Source organism: Suillus subalutaceus, assembly GCF_016647625.1.
Source record: "Suillus subalutaceus strain FC151 chromosome Unknown DFJ58scaffold_144, whole genome shotgun sequence".
NCBI classification, from domain to species: Eukaryota; Fungi; Basidiomycota; class Agaricomycetes; order Boletales; family Suillaceae; genus Suillus; species Suillus subalutaceus.
Window position 1 is genome coordinate 34,571 of NW_024540393.1, and position 19,076 is coordinate 53,646.

The following is a 19,076-nucleotide window of genomic DNA, read 5'->3' on the forward strand; positions in this document are numbered from 1 at the left end:
CCCGACTTGACGCTCCCGAAAAAGCTCGCGATCACAAACTAATTTATTATGTCACGACTCAAACAATATACCTGGCCAGGTTCAAGCTATTCGACCACTATCAAAGATACCTAGTAGGATACCCAAAACAGCTCTGTTCGACGCCTGCGATGTCGATTCACATCCCACTCCCTATCCCAACTCACCCAGTTGAGGCTTCGCCACTATCAGCACTTACGGAAAAGGAGCAGACTTTATATGACATTGTCCTCGAACACTTCTCTGCCGTAGATTATACGCTTCCAAATGTCAACCAAGAGAAGGCTGCACTAATAGTGGATGAAAGGTTTTGGCTGGTCAGTGCACCTTCTCATCACTCTTCAACTTCGTGTAATTGGTTGACCAGTGTTATCTTGACCAATAGTCATATGAATGTCTACTGAGATACCTACGTGCCACAAAGTGGGATGAGAATGAGGCCATTAAGCGCTTGGAAGACACGCTAAAATGGAGACGCGATTTCGGGATTTACGATAAGATCACGCCTCAACATGTCGAACCAGAGGTATGAGAACACGAATTCTTACAAGTTCATCCGTTCAATACGATTAACGAAGGCAACGACTGGCAAAGAGTTCCTCTTTGGCTATGATACTCGGGGTCGACCTGCCCTTTATATGTGCCCCTCAAAGCAGAATACTGAGGAATCACCACGTCAAATCCATTATACTGTCTGGATGCTCGAACGCGCTATCGATCTTATGGGACCAGGTGTTGAGTAGGTGCCCTTCTACCCATCGCATTTTTGAAATTTATTTCGGCACTATCTAGGACTCTTGCATTGATGATAGATTATGCGGATAAAGCCAAAAACCCGTCAATCGCCACAGCTCGCACAGTGCTAAACATTCTCCAGACACACTATCCAGAACGCCTTGGTCTTGCGCTCATTGCACATCTTCCTTGGCTGTTGCACGCATTCTATAAACTAATAACACCATTCATTGATCCCCTCACTCGGCTCAAGATGGTTTTCAACCCCGTTATCACCGAAAATGGTCTTTTTCGGACGGCTGCAGATGCTGAAGCCTGGAGTGCCAATAGTACATCACGGGTATTTGAGCCGGAGCAGCTTGTGCAGGAGGGTTGGAATGGCTCTCAGCCGTTTATATATTCCCAGGCTGTTTACTGGGAAGCGCTAGTGAAGCTATGTGAAGAGAGGCGGTCTAGGATGATCGCGGCATGGCATCGCATTGGGGGGAAGGTCGGTACTAGGGAGTGGGAAGTTAAAGTTGCCGTTAGGGACGATACGATGAACGTGCAAGTAGATGCGGAAAATGTGCTGGTGGAGGATGGTCAGTTGCAGTCCTGAGAGAGCAGTATTGCTTGTTCGCTGTTCTTTTTTGACACGTTAATATCAATTTAATCTATAAGTCTCGATGGTACGATGCGGATGAAAACGTACACGTGTGACGGGTCGGGAGATAAAGCTATCTTTGTCATCGGCTTTGAGGCCTTGAGGAGTTAATAACATCGAGCACGCACCCTGGACGTACATCATGGAAATCCACACATAACGTTTACCCAATCACTAGCGTTCTCAACTTGGGCTTTGGCGCTTGACGCTCCCGAACAAGCTTGGGATCACAATGGCTAACATAATATAAAGCCATGACACGTCAGAACAGCTCTGTCCAATGACCGCGATGTCGATTCACGTCCCACTCCCTATCCCAACTAACTCGCACGATGCTGCGCCACCTTCAGCACTTCCTGAGAAGGAGCAAACTCTATATGACCATGTTCTCGAACACTTCTCTGCAGCAGACTATACGCTTCCGAATGTCAACCAGGAGAAGGTTGCACTGACGGTCGATGAAAAATTTTGGCTGGTCGGTGCATCTTCTTATCGCATTCTTCACTTTCGTGCATCTGGTTGACCAACGATCGATACCTTGTCCAAACAGTCATATGAATGTCTTCTGAGATATTTACGTGCTACCAACTGGAACGCAAATGCGGCCATAAAGCGCTTAGAAGATACGCTCAAGTGGAGACGTGAATTCGGGATCTACGACAAAATCACTGCTGAATATCTTGAACCAGAGGTGCGAGGAAGCGAGTTCATTGAGGTTCACGTTTAAATACGAATGATCCAAAGGCAAAGGACGGCAAAGGGTTTATCTTCGGCTACGATACCCACGGTCGACCTGCCATCCATTTGAGCCCCTCAAAGCTGAGTGCCGAAGAGTCACATCGTACAATCCAGTTCATTGTCTGGATGGTCGAACGTGCTTTTGACCTTATGGGGCCAGGTGTTGAGTAAGTGCCTTTTTACACATTGTATTATTTTGAAACTTATTTCGGCGTTATCTAGGACTCTTGCGGTGCTGGCAGATTATGCGGACAACACCAGAAATCCATCATTTGGTATGGTCCGCACAATAGTGGACATCGTTCAAACACATTATCCAGAACGCCTCGGTCTTGTGCTCATCGCTCATCTTCCCTGGCTTTTGAACACATTTTTTAAACTACTCATGCCATTCCTGGATCCATTCACTCGACAGAAGCTGGTCTTCAATCCTGTCATCAATGAGAATGGTGTTTTTCGGACGACCGAGGACGCTGAAGCATGGGATGCCGATAGCACATCACGAGTATTTGAGCCGGACCAACTTATCCAGGAGGGTTGGATTGGCTCCCAGCGGTTTGTCTATTCTCATGCCGTTTATTGGGAGGCGCTAGTGACGCTATGTGAGGAGAGGCGGTCTAGGATGGTCGCGGCGTGGCATTGCATTGGGGGGAAGGTTGGCACTAAGGAGTGGGAAGTTAAGGTTGCTGTCAGGGACGAGACTGTACAAGGGAATGACAGAGAATAACCAGCCTCAGTCCTGGACAGTAGTCAGGTTTCATTGTCTATTTGTATTCCATTTTCTTCACCGACACACTAAAATGCTATTATACCGGAACGATGTAAACGCGTGCCAGGTCAGAATACAGGGCTGTCGCTTTAAGACTGGGGCCCGAGTAACTTGGTATGATGTGTTGAACTGGCATAACTCGTCTAAGCTACACCAATAGATCTGTACGTTAGATCCTTCTTCATTTTGATTAGGATTAATTTTACGACAGGGAGCTAGAAGCCTCTGTCGGTGAACACGACACCAGCGTGACTGGCAACCCCGACCCAAATGACGTATCCCCTCCTTACCCAGTACCCGAAAAATCTTAACCCCATTACTACTAGTTGATGCTGGAAAATGATTGAAATGGTTTCAGTTCCCATATCAAAGTTGACCAGAAGACTAGCTCGATATTTTCGAACGCTAAGAATCAGGGTGGTCCCAGTACAAACATCTGCACAACCAACAAAATTCGAAGAACACCCAAATAAATCTGAGTTCTTATGGACGATATATCCCATATAAATGATATCCCTTCGTCGTATGCAGGGGTCAGTGACAGATCGACATACCGTTGAGAGTGTTGGAGATAACAAGTAACAGTAACCGAGGGTAAAAACAAGAAACAGCAACAACCACATGCGGAACTTCAGTGGAAGAATGGATTAACCAAGTTCACATTGTGAGCTCACCTCGCAAAGTAAACCACGTAGATTCTTATGAACACCATGAAACAGTCCCCGATCATACCCATACCTCTTTTCGATGGTCGTCGTAGCTCATGAAATAATTTAGAGCAATCCCGACTGCAAGTCCCAGTGCGAGGACTTCCCAGTAGTAAGCACCCGAATTATGACATAAGTAGGACGTCTCCCTCGACGTCAACTTCGCGCTGATAGGTGCCTAAGAGAATGAGCACCTTTGGTACTCATCGATGCAACGAAGTCTTTCAGCCAAAATTAAGCTCGCCCCCTGAAAGATACCTCGTTGTTATTGCGATCATCACTTCGTCGGCGATGTTGACAGCCAGGAATACGACAGCAAGATATATCAACACCTTTCTGGATCGCTGATGCATGGCATGTACTAACCGAGTGGTCATGACGACTTGCATGGTTCGAGTCAAGTCGAGGTACTCATTGCAGCTGTGTAGCTCACCACCCAGCATTACACTCATGGGCACATTCATCCAATCCTGTGAAACGTGCATAACACGGCCTGAAAAATCCAGATGTGTTCAGCATCGGAGGGTTACACAGTTGGAACAAACTCACAGCCGTGGTAGTCTTATATGGAACCAATAAGTGGCCAAGAATCTCACTCACCCCTAGATGGGAGCGCAGTTGGTTGGAAGGGTATGGCAGACCTTGGTGGAGAATAGTCACCATATCTGCCACTGGGATTGTCGGAATACATGCTGTATGTCGCCCGTTAGAAGAAACAAATGCACTGTATGCGATGTACTATGTGAGAAGACGTACTCGGTATGCTGATGCTACTAGTTGTTAGACACGCAGGGATCAGCGTTTTATCAGTCGTAAATTGATCATATTTTCACATCGTTCTTCTGATGTGGGACTCTGCTCACCCAGATCAGTTCGACCTGTAAACCTATTCTTGTCGAGATGGCTGTTCCAGAAATGGCGTCAACCTACCTCTTGGCTGAACGTCAATGCTGGAAATACCATAAGAATGTCAGCGGTTCTTTCATGCTATGTCGCTCACCCTGTCATCACAGTAGCGGAGGTAACTGTAACACCGTAGCCAAGGTTAGATCGAGACACAGTCATCATCCGACTAGCTCTCCACGACCGGCCACCAAGTCGGATCATTTCAAACTACTAGTAGGGTTATGTTATTCGAGGATGGATGAGCGAGCGGCGAACTTGGTGGACGTAGGGCGATGACGTTCGCACGAGACATGCCACTATCCAGCGCCTTCGTGTTCAAAATCAGCATTATGGGGATGTTAACCGTTCCTGCCATGTAATGAAACAAATGTAAAACGTACTACAGTTGGAGTTGCATCAATCTGCACTGACTGATAACCCGCAATTGAAGCTAAATGACCAAGTAGGATTCTTGTAAAGCGATAAATAAAGGAAACGGAAGATCAATATATTGGTGGTATTTAATAAACAGCAACTCATGGGCGGCGCGGCGGGAGAGGCGGCATACGAACAATTAAATAGATATATAGCAACCATAGGAACAAACTCACAAGTTACATCGCATGGTATTTCGACGTCACAAACGGTGTATGCAATATCCACGAAAGAGCAGTGCCAGGAGCAAGACGGGATATGTGTAGTAACGTATTGGGCGGAGCGCGAGCGTCGAATAGTACCAATCCATACATGTGGACATGGAAACTAAAGATCTAGAGGCACCCTGGCATGAAATGACCAGCATTTCAAGTTCACCATACACAGGGAAATCTCAAAGAACGCGTTGAGGCCCAAGGGAGAGTCATTGTGCCGTGATAGACCGTGATAGCCTGCCAAGATGGATAAGACTAGTCAGATAAACCTTGGAATTAACGCTACAGGTACTGACCATTTTGGTTTGAAACCAGGAATGGAGCAATTTCTTTTTTTTTTTTGACTTCTCAAGTTAGATCGAGAAGGACAACTTGAATTGGATAGCTCACCAACTTGAACAGTCACGTCACGTGTACTCCCCCGAGACTTCAGCCTTCTTTATCAGGTCTAGGGGAGGCTATTAGGAAAACTCCGATCTGCCACTAGTACTTTTATGCTTCAAGCCGGGCCACTTACTATTCGTTTAAGACCCCCGAAAGAGCTCAAGCTTGAAGCTTGAAGATTACAACAACTAACCTATATATAATGTGAAACTAGGACATCCCAGAAGAGCTCTATCCAACGACTACGATGTCGATTCACGTCCCACTCCCAGTCCCAACTCAATCGCATGAGACTGCACTACCCTCAGCACTTTCTGGGAAGAAGCAGACTTTATATGACCGTGTCCTCGAACACTTCGCTGCCGTAGACTATACGCTTCCAAATGTCAACCAGGAGAAGGCTGCACTGACAGTGGATGAAAAGTTTTGGCTGGTCGGTGCACCTTATCGCGCTCTTCGATTTTGTGCATTTGATTGACCCGCGTTATCCTGTCCTATGATGACTAACAGTCATATGAATGTCTTCTAAGATATCTACGTGCTACCAACTGGAACGCAGATGTGGCCATAGAGCGCCTAGAAGATACGCTCAAGTGGAGACGTGAATTCGGGATCTACGACAAAATCACTGCCAAATATATTGAACCAGAGGTACGAGGGAGCGAGCTCTTCAAGTTCACGTTTAATACGGATGATTTGAAGGCAAAAGACGGCAAAGGGTTTCTCTTCGGCTTCGATACTCACGGTCGGCCTGCTATCCATTTGAGCCCCTCAAAGCTGAGTGCTGAAGAGTCACCCCGTACAATCCAGTTCATCATCTGGATGCTCGAACACGCTTTTGACCTTATGGGTCCAGGTGTCGAGTAAGTGCCCTTCTACGCATCACATTTCTTTCATAACTTATTTCAATACTATCTAGGACCCTTGCGTTGTTAGTGGATTATGCAGGCAACACCAGGAACCCGTCATTTAACTTGTGCCGCATAATGCTCAGCGTCATTCAAACACACTATCCAGAACGCCTCGGCCTTGCGCTCATTGCACATCTTCCCTGGTTTTTGAACGCATTTATTACACTACTCACGCCATTCATGGATCCCCACACCCGGCAGAAGTTGGTCTTCAACCCTGTCACCAACGAGAACGGTCTGTTTAGGACAGCTGCAGATGCGGAAGCTTGGGATGCCGACAGCTCATTACGAGTATTTGAGCCGGACCAGCTCATCCAGGAGGGTTGGAATGGCTCGCAACGGTTTACGTATTCCCATGGCGTGTATTGGGAAGCGCTTGTAAAGCTATGCGAGAAGAGGCGCTCTAGGATGTTCGTGGTGTGGCATGGCATGGGCGGGAAAGTTGGTATCAAGGAGTGGGACGTTAAGGTTGCTGTCAGAGACGAGACGATCGACGCGCATGTAGATGAGGATGGTGCGTTGATGGAGAATGGTCAGCTTCAGTCGTGAAGAAGCCGCAGCCTAGCATTCATTACCAATCTTTTCTTTCCCAGCGTATTAACATAGACCGAATCCGTACACACATCTCGAACTGTTTTACAGACTTGCTGGTAAAACCAAGGTTTGGGATCTGTCGCCGAGAGAACAGTCATAGCGAGATTGAAGACCAACTAAAATTACAGGATGTTAGTACCAATCAATCATGTTAAGAACTTCACGCTGATTTCAGTCTCATCCACGCTATGACGCACAATAATGCAATATGCGAGTGCTGCGTAACGTGAAGACATATAGTCATTGAATATTGACGCTTCAAGGTCGTTCCCACTCGCGTGCTCGCGAGCTCATATCTGACACAATATAGAAGATCAATATCGATGGACAAGTGCAACCAAGACCTAAGCAACATGAACTCACGCACATTGATGGTTACGTCTGAGCGTTGGCACTGTCTCCATGTCTAATGCAGTACGTGGACTGAACAAGATCTGCTGTGACGAATATCGATCGTTTATCGCGATAACCGAACAAAAGAACGATCGTTGAAGATGGCCCCTTGGATCTGGCCATGACGATAAGCGGTCCACGACCTCATTTTCAGAGAGACCATTGAACAGAAAGAGGTAGTGTCGAAGAGGTAGAACTGATAATTCTTCCTCATCTATAGTGATCTTGACAACGAGTCGGTCCTGATCTTGCGGATACTTGCACCGCGCAACGGCGATCTGGCTCTGAATATCCCCCCACCTGCACAAGACCTCGTAAGCTTCTAGGCTAGATAGCAGACAGAGACTACGTTTCACGTAGTGCGGTGTCGACGAGCCTGGATAGATTGTCAAGAAAAATGACGCGCAGTTGAATATCGAAAAAACTTGCCAATAGCTGCCTTCAAAAATTTACAGCTCCACTTGTGATGACTGTGCCAGGAATCACGCTGACATCGCTTTGAGCAGTACCGCACAACCTGGCATCCCGAGCATTGCCTAAGCTGAGTATCTTCTGCGGTATCACTACAGTAACACTGTTCTTATAGGTAAGTTGGCTAGTCGGCAGGAACGACAGAACGAAGTCTATTACTGACTCGTAGAATCCAGCCTTTTTCATCGGGTGATGGTCGTCTTATCCTTTCCTCCCTGAACTTGAGACCGGCATATAATCGTATCTTCGTCTCGACCGCAGACCAGCGCCCCTGGATGGTTTGGTCTTGCGTTGCAATCGGTCCGAGAGTATTAGACCAGGAGTCCACGTGTTTCCACGCATAGGTCAAGATTTTGTCGTAGACAAGGTAATCGTACAATATCATAAGAATACTTGTGCGGATATTATTAAGATCCACCTCCAGGGGTCTCGGGGTACCCAGTGCTATTTCAAATGCATGTGAGCGGAGAGCTTGATGTAGCACCGAGATGGTGTCATCGGCATGGTCAAGGAGATCAGCGAGGTACTCAAAACTCCAGAAGAGTGACGGTTTGAGTATCTGCTCCATGGTCCCTGCGAAAGACAGAAGAAACTGGATGGCACGGGAAGCCGAAAAAATCACTCTGACGGATTGTCGGACAATACATTCTTCCCGCATCGCGACGCTGCGCTTGCTCATGTCCCTGATAAATCTAACACAATGCGAAAGCATCGATGCAAGCAGCTCGGGTGACGTTGATGGTCTCGAGATTGCATCAGGGTCCTGGGCCATTGATCGTACGCTCTTCACATACTTCAGAGCCATAGAAGCGAGAGCACCAGTGTCACCTGACACTTCGAGAACGACGGCCATAAAGGCTTCGTCGTGCATGCACCCTATGGCTAAAATCGGGGAGATGAGTTCAAGAGTAGTGAGGTAACGATAGTGCGAATGAGACAATGGATGCTGGGCGCTCAGGCTGAATAGCGCATCCTTGTCCTTGATATTGAGGGCCAGCAACCACAACTCTACGATCAAGCGGTAAAGGGTGGGCGCGGTAGTGAGCAGCGGCGTGTTCCCGTCCCTCGCGGAAAAGGCATATTGCAGTATCTTGCCAACTAGATCAATGACAAGCTTCTTATCGACGGGCCTATAGTTGGCTCTGCACATAATGAACTGGTCGTGAAAGAAGAGAAGCCAGGGAACGACACGGTTCCAGGCGGAAACGAGATATTGTTTTGCCTCAGTGCGAGAAACTCGAAGATTGTCACGATCCCGACAAATGACCACCGGGCAAGCTCAATATCGGTGGCAGTGGCTGGGGTTGACTTCGCAGGAACGCAATCTGGGTGGAGGTGCATGTAGAACACTGGTTGCAGTATGCATAGCTCAGATGTGGACCAATCTGCAACTTGATCGCAGAGCTGCTGCAAGTCTGCTATCGAACGATTCGACACTCCCTGGACCAGCCTCTGAGTAACATACATACCAGTGAGCGGCGATAACAAAATCAAGGACCGATCAAAAAACACTCGCCTGTACATGCTTGGGCAGCTGTGATAGCAGTATCGCTGAGATCATTCTCAGTGAAAATGGAGGGCGGTGACCGAGTCTCTCGTAGGTAGACCAAATCGTGACCTAACTTGATCTAGTGCAATCGGCCCTCAAGGCCTCATATGTTCATACGCTAGATTCATACGCCACTATAGTGAGCACAGCGCCTTACCAAGGTGCCTCCCATATTCAGAATCAGAATTTTTTGAATGCCGATCGACTCGAGGTCGAGAGCTCGAGTAGAAATAAAATTAATACATTTGTACGTAAGACCGTCGTACGACTTTAAACTATCTATTAGGACACCCCAGAACAGCTCTATCCAAAGACTGCGATGTCGATTCACGTCCCACTCCCAGTCCCAACTCGCTCGCATGAGACTGCACCACCATCAGCACTTTCCGAGAAGAAGCAGACTTCATATGACTGTGTCCTCGAACACTTCGCTGCCGTAGACTATACGCTTCCAAATGTCAACCAGGAGAAGGCTGCACTGACGGTGGATGAAAAGTTTTGGCTGGTCGGTGCACCTTATCGCACTCATCGATTTTGTGCATTTGGTTGACCCGCGTATAACCTTGTCCTATGCTGACTAACAGTCATATGAATGTCTTCTGAGATATCTACGTGCTACCAACTGGAACGCAGATGTGGCCATAAAGCGTTTGGAAGGTACGCTCAAGTGGAGACGTGAATTCGGGATCTACGACAAAATCACTGCCGAATATATTGAACCAGAGGTACGAGGGAGCGAGTTCTCCAAGTTCACGATTAATACGAATGATTTGAAGGCAGCTACCGGCAAAGAGGTTCTCTTTGGCTATGATACTCACGGACGACCTGCCATCTATGTGAGCCCCTCAAAAGTGGGTACCGAAGAGTCACCCCGCACAATCCAGCTCACTGTCTGGATGGCCGAACGCGCTTTTGACCTTATGGGTCCAGGTGTCGAGTAAGTGCCCTTCTACGCATCATATTTCTTTCAGAACTTATTTCGGCGTTATCTAGGAGCCTTGCGTTGATGGTGGGTTATGCAGGCAACGCCAAGAACCCGTCATTTAGCTTGTGCCGCACGACGCTTGACATAATTCAAACACACTATCCAGAACGCCTCGGCCTTGCGCTCATTGCACATCTTCCCTGGCTTTTGAACGCATTTATTGCACTACTCACGCCATTCATGGATCCCCACACCCGGCAGAAGTTGGTCTTCAACCCTGTCATCAATGAGAACGGTCTGTTTAGGACAGCTGCAGACGCGGAAGCTTGGAATGCCGATAGCACATTACGAGTATTTGAGCCAGACCAGCTCATCCAGGAGGGTTGGAATGGCTCGCAACGGTTCACGTATTCCCATCGCGTGTATTGGGAAGCGCTTGTGAAGCTATGCGAAGAGAGGCGCTCTAGGATGTTCGTGGTGTGGCATGGCATGGGCGGGAAAGTTGGTATTAAGGAATGGGACGTTAAGGTTGCTGTCAGAGACGAGACGATCGACGCGCATGTAGATGTGGATGAAGCGTTGATCGACACGCACGTAGATGTGGATGGAGTGTCGACAGAGAATAGCCAACTTCAGTCGTGAGGATGCCGCAGCTATGCATTCGTTGACAATTATTTCCTTTTTGACGTGCTAACATAGATCGAATCTATATATACGCCTCTTGAACTGTTTCACAGACTTGCTGGTAAATCCAAGTTTGTTGTGCTTTGGGATCTGTCGGAGAACGATCATAGCTAAATTGACTCAAATTACAGGATGTCAGTACCAATCCATCATGTGAAGAACTTCCCACTGATCCCAGTCTCATCCGCGCTGTGACGCAATGTAGGAACAACAATGCAATATGCGAGTGCTGTGTAAAGCGAAGACGTATCATAAGTCATTGACACTTCAAGCTCGTTCCCACTCGCGAGCTCATATCTGACCCAATATAGAATATCAATATCGATGGACAAGCGCAAGCAAGACCTGAGCAACATGAACGCACATCAATGGTTACGGCTGAGCGTTGGCACTGTCTCCATGTCTAATGCAGTACGTGGACTGAATAAGATCTGCTCTGACGAATGTTGATCGTTTATCCCAATAACCGAACAGAAGAACGATTGTCGAAGATGGCCCCTTGGATCTGGCCATGACGATAAGCGGTCCACGACCTCATTTTCAGAGAGACCATTGAACAGAAAGAGGTAGTATCGAAGAGGTAGAACTGATACTTCTCCCTTATTTATAGTGATCTTGACAACGAGCCGGTCCTGATCTTGCGGATACTCGCATCGCGCAACGGCTACCTGGCTCTGAATATCCCCCCACCTGCGCGAGACCATATGATCTTCTAGGCCAGATAACAAACAGAGACTACGTTTCACGTAGTGCGGTGTTGATGAACCTGGACAGAGTGTTCAAGTTAATGAAAATGATGTAAGCTGAACATCGAAAAGACTTACCAATAGCTGCCTTCAAAAATCTACAGCTCCACCTGTGATGACTGTACCAGGAATCACGCTGGCATCGCTTTGAACAGTACCGCACAACCTGACATTCCGAGCATTGCCTAAGCTGAATATCTTCTGCGGTATCACCGCAGTAACACTGTTCTTTAGGTAAGTTGGCCGGTAGGAACGAAATAACAAAGTCTGTTACTGACTCGTAGAATCCAGCCCTTTTCATCAGATGATGGCCGCCTTATCATCTCCTCCCTGGACTTGAGACTGGCATATAATCGTATCTTCATCTCGACTGCAGACCAGCGCTTTCGGATGGCTTCATCTTGTATCACACCTGGTCCGAGGGCATTAGACCAGGCGTCCACATGTTTGCACGCGTAAGTCAAGATTTTGTCGTAGACGAGGTAACCATGTAATATCACAAGAAAACTTTTCTTGTCATCATTAAAATCCGCCTCCACAGGGGGTCCTTTGAGACCCATGGCTATTTCGAAGGCATTTGAGTGGAGAGCTTGAAGTAACACTGGGATAGTATCATCGGCACGGATAAGGAGAGCAGCGAGGTACTTGAAACTCCAGACGAGTGTGAAATTGCTAAATGTGTGATCCATGCTCTCCATAGAAGAAAGACGAAGATGGATAACGCGGCAAACCAAGAAAATCCTTTTGACGGATTGTCGTAGGATGAATTCTTCCCGCACTGCGGTGCTGTGCTTGCTTATTTCCATAATAATAACAACACAGTTCGAAAACATGTGTGCAAGCAAGCCGAGAGGCGATCGAAGGTTTGTGACTTTATTAGGGTCCAGGGCCATTGATCCTATGTATATGACATATGCCAGAGCCGTAGAAGCAACTGTGCCAATGTCGCCTGACACTTCAAGCATGGTGGCCATGAAGGCTGTGTCCCTCATGCACTCTGTAAACACCATGGGGACAATAATTTCAGGAGAAGCGGGATAAGGGCCAGAGAGCGATTGATGCAACGGATGCTGGGCAATGATCAGCAAATCCTCGTTTTTTTATTTTGAGGGCGAGTAACCATAACTCTACGAGCGGGTGGTAAAGGGCGGGTGTGGTAGCGAGGTCCCCGTCGCTTGCGGTAAAGCCATACTGCAACATACAGCAAACCAGGTCAACGGCAAATCTCCTGGCGATCGGCCTATAGCTGGCTCTGCGCATGATGAACTGACTATGAAAGAAGACAAGCCAGAGAGCAACACGGTCCCAGGCGGAAATCAGATATTGTTTTAGCTCAGTGCTAGGACAATTATTAAATGTTTTTATGATCCCAGCGAATGACCATCGAGCGAGTTCAATATCGGTGGCAGAGGCTGGAGTCGATTTTTCAGGAATGCAATCTGGGTCGAGGTGCATGTAGAGCACTGGCTACAGTATACACAGCTCGGGTGCGGAGCAATCTGTAAGTCGATCACAGAGCTGCTCAAAGTCTGCTACCGAACGATTCGACACTCCCTGGACCAGCCTCTGAGTAATATATCAGTACGCAGCGATAACAAACTAGCAAGGATAGATCGCAAAATGCTCGCCTGTACATCCTGGGGCAGCTGTGACAGCAGTGTCGCTGAGATCATTTTCAGTAAAAATGGGCGGTGACAGGCGGTGACTGAGTCTCTCGTAGGTAGACCAAATCGAAGGACTTAAGGTCTAGTGCGATCGCGTGTTCATACGCTAGATCTAGCATACACCAATTATAGTGAGCGAAGCGTTTATCAGCGATATCGCTTTGCAGATGTTCCTCCCATATTCAGAATCAGAATTTTTTGGGTCGAGGTCGAGACTCGAGAGTAGAAATAAAGTTGAATACATTTTGTACGTAAGGCCGCCGCTGTAGGCCACTGTACAACTTCAAATGTACACCGCAGCCAAGCACTCGTTGACAATTGTTTCCTTTTTGACGTGCTAACATAGATCAAATCTACATATATATACGCCTCTTGAACTGTTTCACAGACTTGCTGGTAAATCCAATTTTGTTTTGTTTTTTGGGATCTGTTAGAAAACGATCATAGCTAAATTGGCTAAAAGTACAGGATGGAGTACCAATCCACCATGTTAAGAACTTCCCATTCCAGTCTCATCCGCGTTATGACGCAATGAACAACAATGCAATATGTGAGTGCTGTGTAAAGCGAAGACGTATAGTCATTGATACTTCAAGGTCGTTCCCTCTCGCGTGCTCAGATCTGACCCAATGTAGAAGATCAATATCGATGAACAAGTGCAAGCAAGATCTGCGCAACATGAACTCACGCACATTGACGATTACGGCTGAGCATTGGTATTGTCTCCATGTCTAATGCAGTACGTGGACTGAATAAGATCTGCTGTGACGAATATCGATCGTTTATCGCGATAACCGAACAAAAGAACGATCGTTGAAGATGGCCTCTTGGATCTGGCCATGACGATAAGCGGTCCACGACCTCATTTTCAGAGAAACCATTGAACAGAAAGAGGTAGTGTCGAAGAGGTAGAATTGATAATTCTTCGTCATCTATATTGATCTTGACAACGAGTCGGTCCTGATCTTGCGGATACTTGCATCGCGCAACGGCTACCTGGCTCTGAATATCCCCCCATCTGTATGAGACCTCATGATCTTCTAGGCCAGATAGCAGACAGAGACTACGTTTCACGTAGTGTGGTGTCGATGAACCTGGACAGATTGTCAATGAAAATGATGTGAGCCGAACATCGAAAAGACTTGCCAACAGCTGCCTTCAAAAATTTACAGCTCCACCTGTGATGACTGTACCAGGAATCACGCTGGCATCGCTTTGAACAGTACCGCACAACCTGACATCCCGAGCACTGCATAAGCTGAATATCTTCTGTGGTATCGCCACAGTAACACTGTTCTTTAGGTAAGTTGGCCGCCAGGAACAAAACAACAAAGTCTGTTACTGACTCGTAGAATCCAGCCCTTTTCATCAGGTGATGGTCGCCTTATCATTTCCTCTCTGGACTTGAGACTGGCATATAATCGTATCTTCATCTCGACTGGAAACCAGTCCTTTCGGATGGTTTCGTCTTGTATCACAATTGGTACGATGGCATTAGACCAGGCGTCCACATGTTTGCACGCATAGGTCAAGATTTTGTCGTGGACAAGGTAATAGTATAACATCGCAAGAAAACCTCTGTCGATATAATTAGGGTCCACCTCCACAAGGGGTCCTTTGAGACCCATGGCTATTTCGAAGGCATTTGAGCGGAGAGCCTGATGTAGCACTTGAATAGTGTCGTCGGCACGGTCAAGGAGAGCAGCGAGGTACTCGAAATTCCAGGTGAGTGTGGATATGCCAAATGTGCGATCGCTCTCTGTAGAAGAAAGAAGCTGGATAACGTGGCAAGCCAAGAAAATTCTTTGGACGGATTGTCGTAGGATGAATTCTTCCCGCACTGCGGCGCTGTGCTTGCTTGTTTCTGTAATAATAACAACACAGTTCGAAAACATGTGTACAAGTGCCTCGAGAGCCGTTGAAGGGGCGGCTTGTGGCTCTATCAGGGTCCTGGGCCATTGATCGTATGTACTCGACATATTCCAGAGCTGTAGAAACAACTGTACCGATGTCACCTGACACTTCGAGCATGGTGGTTATAAAGGCTTTGTCGCTCATGCACCCTGCAACCGAAATGAGGACGATAATTTCAGGAGAAGCGCAGCATGGGTCATAGAGCGATTGATCCCACGGATGCTGGGCAGTGATCAGGACATCCTCGTTTTTTATTTTGAGGGCGAGTAACCATAACTCTACGAGCGAGTGGTAAATGGCGGGTGTGGTAACGAGGAATACGGCGTCCCGGCTGTGCATGTTTGCAGCAATGCCATTCTGCAATATACAGCTAACCAGGTCGACGGCAAGCCTCCTGCTGATCGGCCTATAGTCGGCTCTGCGCATGATAAACTGGCTATGAAAGAAGACAAGCCAGAGAGCGACACGGCTCCAGGCGGATATCAGATACTGTTTTGGCTCAGTGCCCCGATCAATGTCAAATGTTCTTAGGATCCCAGCAAGTGACCACCGGGCGAGCTCAATATCAGTGGTAGCGGCTGGAGTCGACTTTTCAGGAATGCAATCTGGGTCGAGGTGCATGTAGAGCACTGGCTGCAGTATACATAGCTCGGGTGCGGAGCAATCTGTAAGTCGACCACAGAGCTGCTCAAAGTCTGCTACCGAACGATTTGACACACCCTGGACCAGCCTCTGGGTAATACATTAGTACATAGCGATAACTCGAACATCATAGTAAGGATAGATAGCTAAATGCTCGCCTGTACATCCTGGGATAGCTGTGACAGCAGTGTCGCTGAGATCATTTTCAGTGAAAATGGCGGTGACAGGCGGTGACTGAGTCTCTCGTAGGTAGACCTAATCGAAGGACTTAAGAACAAGTGCGATCGGCCCTCAAGCTCTTGGCCTCGTGTTCATACGCTAGATCTAGCATACACCAATCACAGTGAGCGAGGCGCTTATCAGCAATATCGCCTTACCAATGTTCCTCCCATATTCAGAACCATAATTTTTTGGATGCCGCTCGAGGAGAGTAGAAATAAAGTTGAATACATTTTGTACGTAAAATTGTACAACTTCATATGTCTTCAATTGAGCTTAGAGGTTCAAACGTTCGTCACATCCCGGGCCTGTCTCAAGTTTCAACCAGTCACCGGCATCAACGACCTCCTGAGCTTCTCGCAATTGAAGTATCGAGCCCAAATTGCAACATTAGACAAGTATAAATAGCTCCAATTGAAGTGCAGATATATGTGAGGGGTAAACTGTACTACCGTAAACAGAGCGAAAGCATAGTCGAATAATGTTCGTACTACTAACTAGCAATGATAAAAATCAGAAGTGCTATGACTGCGTTATCCTTGTCGGGGGTCTCTCTCCAGCCCATGGTGCCGGCAACCTGACCCGATACAAGCAAGACCCACCGAACAATATACAACAATTCACACACACTGGCGGTTACGGCTGAGCGATTGCGGCACTATCTCCATGTCTAACGCAGTACGAGGACTGAATAAAAATTGCCGTGACAAATATCGATCGTTTATCGTGACAACCGAACAAAAGAATAGTTGTCGAAGGTAGCCCCTCGGATCTGGCCAGGATGATGATAAGCAGTCCACGATCTCATTTTCAGAGAGCCCATTGAACAGGAAGAGGTAGTGTCGAAGAGGTCGAACTGAGTCTGTGTTCCTATCAAGAGCGAGCTCGACCACAAGTCGTTCCCGATCTTTCGGATATTCACACTGCGCAGCGGCGACCAACCTCCGAATATTGTCCCACTTGCGTTCCATATGGCCTTCTTCTAGAGCGGCTAGCAGACACAGACTACGTTTTACGTGGTGTGGTGTCGATGAGCCTGGGTACATTATCAGAGGAAATAATGCGCATCTCTGGACATTGAAAAGACTCATCGACAGCTGCCTTCAAAAAATTACAGCTCAATTTATGGTGACTATACCAGGAATCACGTTGGCATCGCTTTGAGCAGTATCGTACAACCTGACATCCCGCGCATTGCCTAAGATGAATGTCTTCCGCAGTACCACCGCAGGAACACTGGTAGTAAGTCGACAAATCAGCAGGGATGAAGCAATGAAGTCTACGACTGACTTGTAGAACCCAGCCCTTTTCACTTGGTGATGGCCACTGTGTCATTTCTGCCCCGGACCTGGATATTCCACATGATCGTATCATCTGCTCTGTTTTGGACCAGACATCCCAGAGATGTCCATCCTGTCTCACGATTGGTCCGAGATTATCAGACCAGGCGTCCACATGTTTGCAGGCGTAGGTCAAGATTTTGTTGTGAAGAACGTAGCTGAATAAGATCAAGAAAAAAATCTCGTTGATCTTATGAGGATCCGCCTCCACCTCCTCCTGCACCTCCAGGTGTCCGGAAGGACCTATGTGTACCATTGTTTCGAAGGCGTGTGCGCGAAGGGCTTGATGGAACGCTGAGACAGGGTCGTCGGCACGTTTAAGGAGAAAGACGAGGTATGCAAAACTTGAGCCGAGGGCCTGCACCATGCTCCCTCCGCCCGGGGGAAGAGACTGGAGAACACGGAGAGCCGAGAAAATCTCTTTGATGGACCGGTGGAGGATGTATGCTTCCCGCATCGCAGCACTATGCATGCTCGTTGTTGCAATAATTCCAACACAGCACGAAAACATCGGTACAAGCAGATTGAGCTTGAAAGCGTTGGAGGCTATATCGGGGTCCTTAGCCATCAATCGTATATTCTTGACATACTTCAGAGCTGCAGAAGTGACGGTGTCAATGACACCTGACACATCGAGTAGTATGGTCACAAAGGATTCGTTGCGAATGCATTCTGCAACTAAAAAGGAGCCGAAAACTCGAAAAGAAGTGATGTGAGCGCCGGAATGCACTGACAAGCACACTACATCCTTGTCTTTGGTTTTCAGGGCTAAAAGCCACAACTCCGCGATCGGGCGATAAAGGATGGGAATGATAGGTACTCCTGTGGTTCCGTCGCGGTTGCCTCCAATGACCGGAACCTGGAATAGCAAGCTAGTAACAATCTTGATGACAGACATCCTGTCAATGGGTCGATAGTTGGCTCTGCACATAATGAACTTGTCGTGAAAGAACACAAGCCATGGAGTGACACAGTTCCAGGAGGAAATAAGATACCGCTTTTCCGAGCCTGCCGGTGAATCGGCACCAGAACCATCGATATAGCCCAAGGTCACAACAATCGCGAGAAGTGACCAGTAGACGAGCTCGATATCAGTGGTAACGGCTGGAGTTGGCTTTTCAGGAATGCGGTCTGGGTCAAGATACATGTAGAGCACTGGCTGCAGTATACATAGCTCAGATGCGGAGCAACCTGGAAGTCGATCACACAGCTTCTCAAAGTCTGCGACCGAACGATTCAACACTCCCCGGACCAGCCTCTGAGTGACATACCAGTTACGACGTAAGTAGCTATAATAACCTGAGGATCGATCGCAAGACACTCACCCGCAAATCCTGGGGCAGCTGTGACAGTAGTGTCGCTGAGATCATTCTAGTGAAATTGAGTCACGGTGGTTCACCGATTCAGGGCCTCGCCGAGGCCGAGGGCGGGGCTGCTGACTCAGACCAAGTCTTCCGTACCTGAGACCATATATAGGACTCACGTCGTTGTTCAT

General features: G+C 47.6%; 9 protein-coding genes across 9 annotated transcripts; 4 read left to right on the forward strand and 5 right to left on the reverse strand.

Moving 5' to 3' along the window:
* Window positions 1-41: 41 nt before the first annotated feature.
* On the forward strand, window positions 42-1,419 carry DFJ58DRAFT_811980 (CRAL-TRIO domain-containing protein). Its single transcript, XM_041391520.1, has 4 exons — window positions 42-335; window positions 404-544; window positions 597-757; window positions 811-1,419. The coding sequence occupies exons 1-4, from the start codon at window positions 150-152 to the stop codon at window positions 1,349-1,351; spliced, it is 1,029 nt and encodes a 342-aa protein (XP_041238645.1). The 5' UTR covers window positions 42-149; the 3' UTR covers window positions 1,352-1,419.
* Window positions 1,420-1,505: 86 nt separating this feature from the next.
* On the forward strand, window positions 1,506-2,960 carry DFJ58DRAFT_811983 (CRAL TRIO domain-containing protein). The gene is made up of 4 exons (XM_041391521.1): window positions 1,506-1,871; window positions 1,947-2,087; window positions 2,141-2,301; window positions 2,357-2,960. Exons 1-4 carry the CDS (start codon window positions 1,677-1,679, stop codon window positions 2,859-2,861), a joined length of 1,002 nt encoding a protein of 333 aa, XP_041238646.1. The 5' UTR covers window positions 1,506-1,676; the 3' UTR covers window positions 2,862-2,960.
* Window positions 2,961-5,776: 2,816 nt separating this feature from the next.
* Window positions 5,777-6,989, forward strand: DFJ58DRAFT_733271 (CRAL TRIO domain-containing protein; the record flags this gene model as incomplete). The annotated part of the gene is made up of 3 exons (XM_041386275.1): window positions 5,777-5,962; window positions 6,040-6,392; window positions 6,449-6,989. The coding sequence occupies 3 exons, from the start codon at window positions 5,777-5,779 to the stop codon at window positions 6,987-6,989; spliced, it is 1,080 nt and encodes a 359-aa protein (XP_041238647.1).
* Window positions 6,990-7,100: 111 nt separating this feature from the next.
* Window positions 7,101-9,277, reverse strand: DFJ58DRAFT_105273 (uncharacterized protein). The gene is made up of 5 exons (XM_041378634.1): window positions 8,062-9,277; window positions 7,857-8,001; window positions 7,402-7,803; window positions 7,232-7,330; window positions 7,101-7,150 (listed from the first exon to the last, which is right to left on the reverse strand). The coding sequence occupies exons 1-4, from the start codon at window positions 9,046-9,048 to the stop codon at window positions 7,293-7,295; spliced, it is 1,572 nt and encodes a 523-aa protein (XP_041238648.1). The 5' UTR covers window positions 9,049-9,277; the 3' UTR covers window positions 7,101-7,150; window positions 7,232-7,292.
* Window positions 9,278-9,702: 425 nt separating this feature from the next.
* On the forward strand, window positions 9,703-11,136 carry DFJ58DRAFT_811993 (CRAL TRIO domain-containing protein). The gene is made up of 4 exons (XM_041391522.1): window positions 9,703-9,952; window positions 10,032-10,172; window positions 10,224-10,384; window positions 10,441-11,136. Exons 1-4 carry the CDS (start codon window positions 9,767-9,769, stop codon window positions 11,012-11,014), a joined length of 1,062 nt encoding a protein of 353 aa, XP_041238649.1. The 5' UTR covers window positions 9,703-9,766; the 3' UTR covers window positions 11,015-11,136.
* On the reverse strand, window positions 11,047-11,349 carry DFJ58DRAFT_105290 (uncharacterized protein). The gene has a single exon (XM_041378635.1). It carries the CDS (start codon window positions 11,307-11,309, stop codon window positions 11,079-11,081), a length of 231 nt encoding a protein of 76 aa, XP_041238650.1. The 5' UTR covers window positions 11,310-11,349; the 3' UTR covers window positions 11,047-11,078.
* Window positions 11,194-12,634, reverse strand: DFJ58DRAFT_811997 (uncharacterized protein). The gene is made up of 3 exons (XM_041391523.1): window positions 12,081-12,634; window positions 11,881-12,025; window positions 11,194-11,822 (listed from the first exon to the last, which is right to left on the reverse strand). The coding sequence occupies exons 1-3, from the start codon at window positions 12,606-12,608 to the stop codon at window positions 11,422-11,424; spliced, it is 1,074 nt and encodes a 357-aa protein (XP_041238651.1). The 5' UTR covers window positions 12,609-12,634; the 3' UTR covers window positions 11,194-11,421.
* Window positions 12,635-14,000: 1,366 nt separating this feature from the next.
* DFJ58DRAFT_811998 (uncharacterized protein) lies at window positions 14,001-15,360 on the reverse strand (the record flags this gene model as incomplete). The annotated part of the gene is made up of 3 exons (XM_041391524.1): window positions 14,001-14,560; window positions 14,613-14,757; window positions 14,813-15,360. Coding segments are annotated over 3 exons (1,061 nt in total), but the record flags the coding sequence as incomplete, so codon positions are not given.
* A 1,274-nt stretch (window positions 15,361-16,634) lies between these two features.
* DFJ58DRAFT_812003 (uncharacterized protein) lies at window positions 16,635-18,985 on the reverse strand. The gene is made up of 3 exons (XM_041391525.1): window positions 18,907-18,985; window positions 17,334-18,839; window positions 16,635-17,278 (listed from the first exon to the last, which is right to left on the reverse strand). The coding sequence occupies exons 1-3, from the start codon at window positions 18,949-18,951 to the stop codon at window positions 16,862-16,864; spliced, it is 1,968 nt and encodes a 655-aa protein (XP_041238653.1). The 5' UTR covers window positions 18,952-18,985; the 3' UTR covers window positions 16,635-16,861.
* Between the last annotated feature and the right edge of the window lie 91 nt (window positions 18,986-19,076).

What these genes read in the sequence shown, in the direction of transcription:
- DFJ58DRAFT_811993 (XM_041391522.1), top strand. Translation starts at nt 9,767, where the DNA reads ATGTCGATTCACGTCCCACTCCCAGTCCCAACTCGCTCGCATGAGACT. An exon ending in TGGATGAAAAGTTTTGGCTG is followed by an intron (nt 9,953 to 10,031) that starts GTCGGTGCACCT and finishes GCTGACTAACAG; the next exon opens with TCATATGAATGTCTTCTGAG. An exon ending in CCGAATATATTGAACCAGAG is followed by an intron (nt 10,173 to 10,223) that starts GTACGAGGGAGC and finishes AATGATTTGAAG; the next exon opens with GCAGCTACCGGCAAAGAGGT.
- DFJ58DRAFT_105290 (XM_041378635.1), bottom strand. Translation starts at nt 11,309, where the DNA reads ATGATACGTCTTCGCTTTACACAGCACTCGCATATTGCATTGTTGTTC.
- DFJ58DRAFT_812003 (XM_041391525.1), bottom strand. Translation starts at nt 18,951, where the DNA reads ATGATCTCAGCGACACTACTGTCACAGCTGCCCCAGGATTTGCGG. An exon ending in AGCTGCCCCAGGATTTGCGG is followed by an intron (nt 18,840 to 18,906) that starts GTGAGTGTCTTG and finishes TATGTCACTCAG; the next exon opens with AGGCTGGTCCGGGGAGTGTT. An exon ending in ATTTTTTGAAGGCAGCTGTC is followed by an intron (nt 17,279 to 17,333) that starts GATGAGTCTTTT and finishes ATAATGTACCCA; the next exon opens with GGCTCATCGACACCACACCA.
- DFJ58DRAFT_811983 (XM_041391521.1), top strand. Translation starts at nt 1,677, where the DNA reads ATGACCGCGATGTCGATTCACGTCCCACTCCCTATCCCAACTAACTCG. An exon ending in TCGATGAAAAATTTTGGCTG is followed by an intron (nt 1,872 to 1,946) that starts GTCGGTGCATCT and finishes TTGTCCAAACAG; the next exon opens with TCATATGAATGTCTTCTGAG. An exon ending in CTGAATATCTTGAACCAGAG is followed by an intron (nt 2,088 to 2,140) that starts GTGCGAGGAAGC and finishes AATGATCCAAAG; the next exon opens with GCAAAGGACGGCAAAGGGTT.
- DFJ58DRAFT_105273 (XM_041378634.1), bottom strand. Translation starts at nt 9,048, where the DNA reads ATGTGCAGAGCCAACTATAGGCCCGTCGATAAGAAGCTTGTCATTGAT. An exon ending in ATTTTTGAAGGCAGCTATTG is followed by an intron (nt 7,804 to 7,856) that starts GCAAGTTTTTTC and finishes CAATCTATCCAG; the next exon opens with GCTCGTCGACACCGCACTAC. An exon ending in GCTCAGACGTAACCATCAAT is followed by an intron (nt 7,331 to 7,401) that starts GTGCGTGAGTTC and finishes ATATTGTGTCAG; the next exon opens with ATATGAGCTCGCGAGCACGC.
- DFJ58DRAFT_811997 (XM_041391523.1), bottom strand. Translation starts at nt 12,608, where the DNA reads ATGGAAATAAGCAAGCACAGCACCGCAGTGCGGGAAGAATTCATCCTA. An exon ending in AAAAGGGCTGGATTCTACGA is followed by an intron (nt 12,026 to 12,080) that starts GTCAGTAACAGA and finishes CCTAAAGAACAG; the next exon opens with TGTTACTGCGGTGATACCGC. An exon ending in ATTTTTGAAGGCAGCTATTG is followed by an intron (nt 11,823 to 11,880) that starts GTAAGTCTTTTC and finishes CACTCTGTCCAG; the next exon opens with GTTCATCAACACCGCACTAC.
- DFJ58DRAFT_811980 (XM_041391520.1), top strand. Translation starts at nt 150, where the DNA reads ATGTCGATTCACATCCCACTCCCTATCCCAACTCACCCAGTTGAGGCT. An exon ending in TGGATGAAAGGTTTTGGCTG is followed by an intron (nt 336 to 403) that starts GTCAGTGCACCT and finishes CTTGACCAATAG; the next exon opens with TCATATGAATGTCTACTGAG. An exon ending in CTCAACATGTCGAACCAGAG is followed by an intron (nt 545 to 596) that starts GTATGAGAACAC and finishes CGATTAACGAAG; the next exon opens with GCAACGACTGGCAAAGAGTT.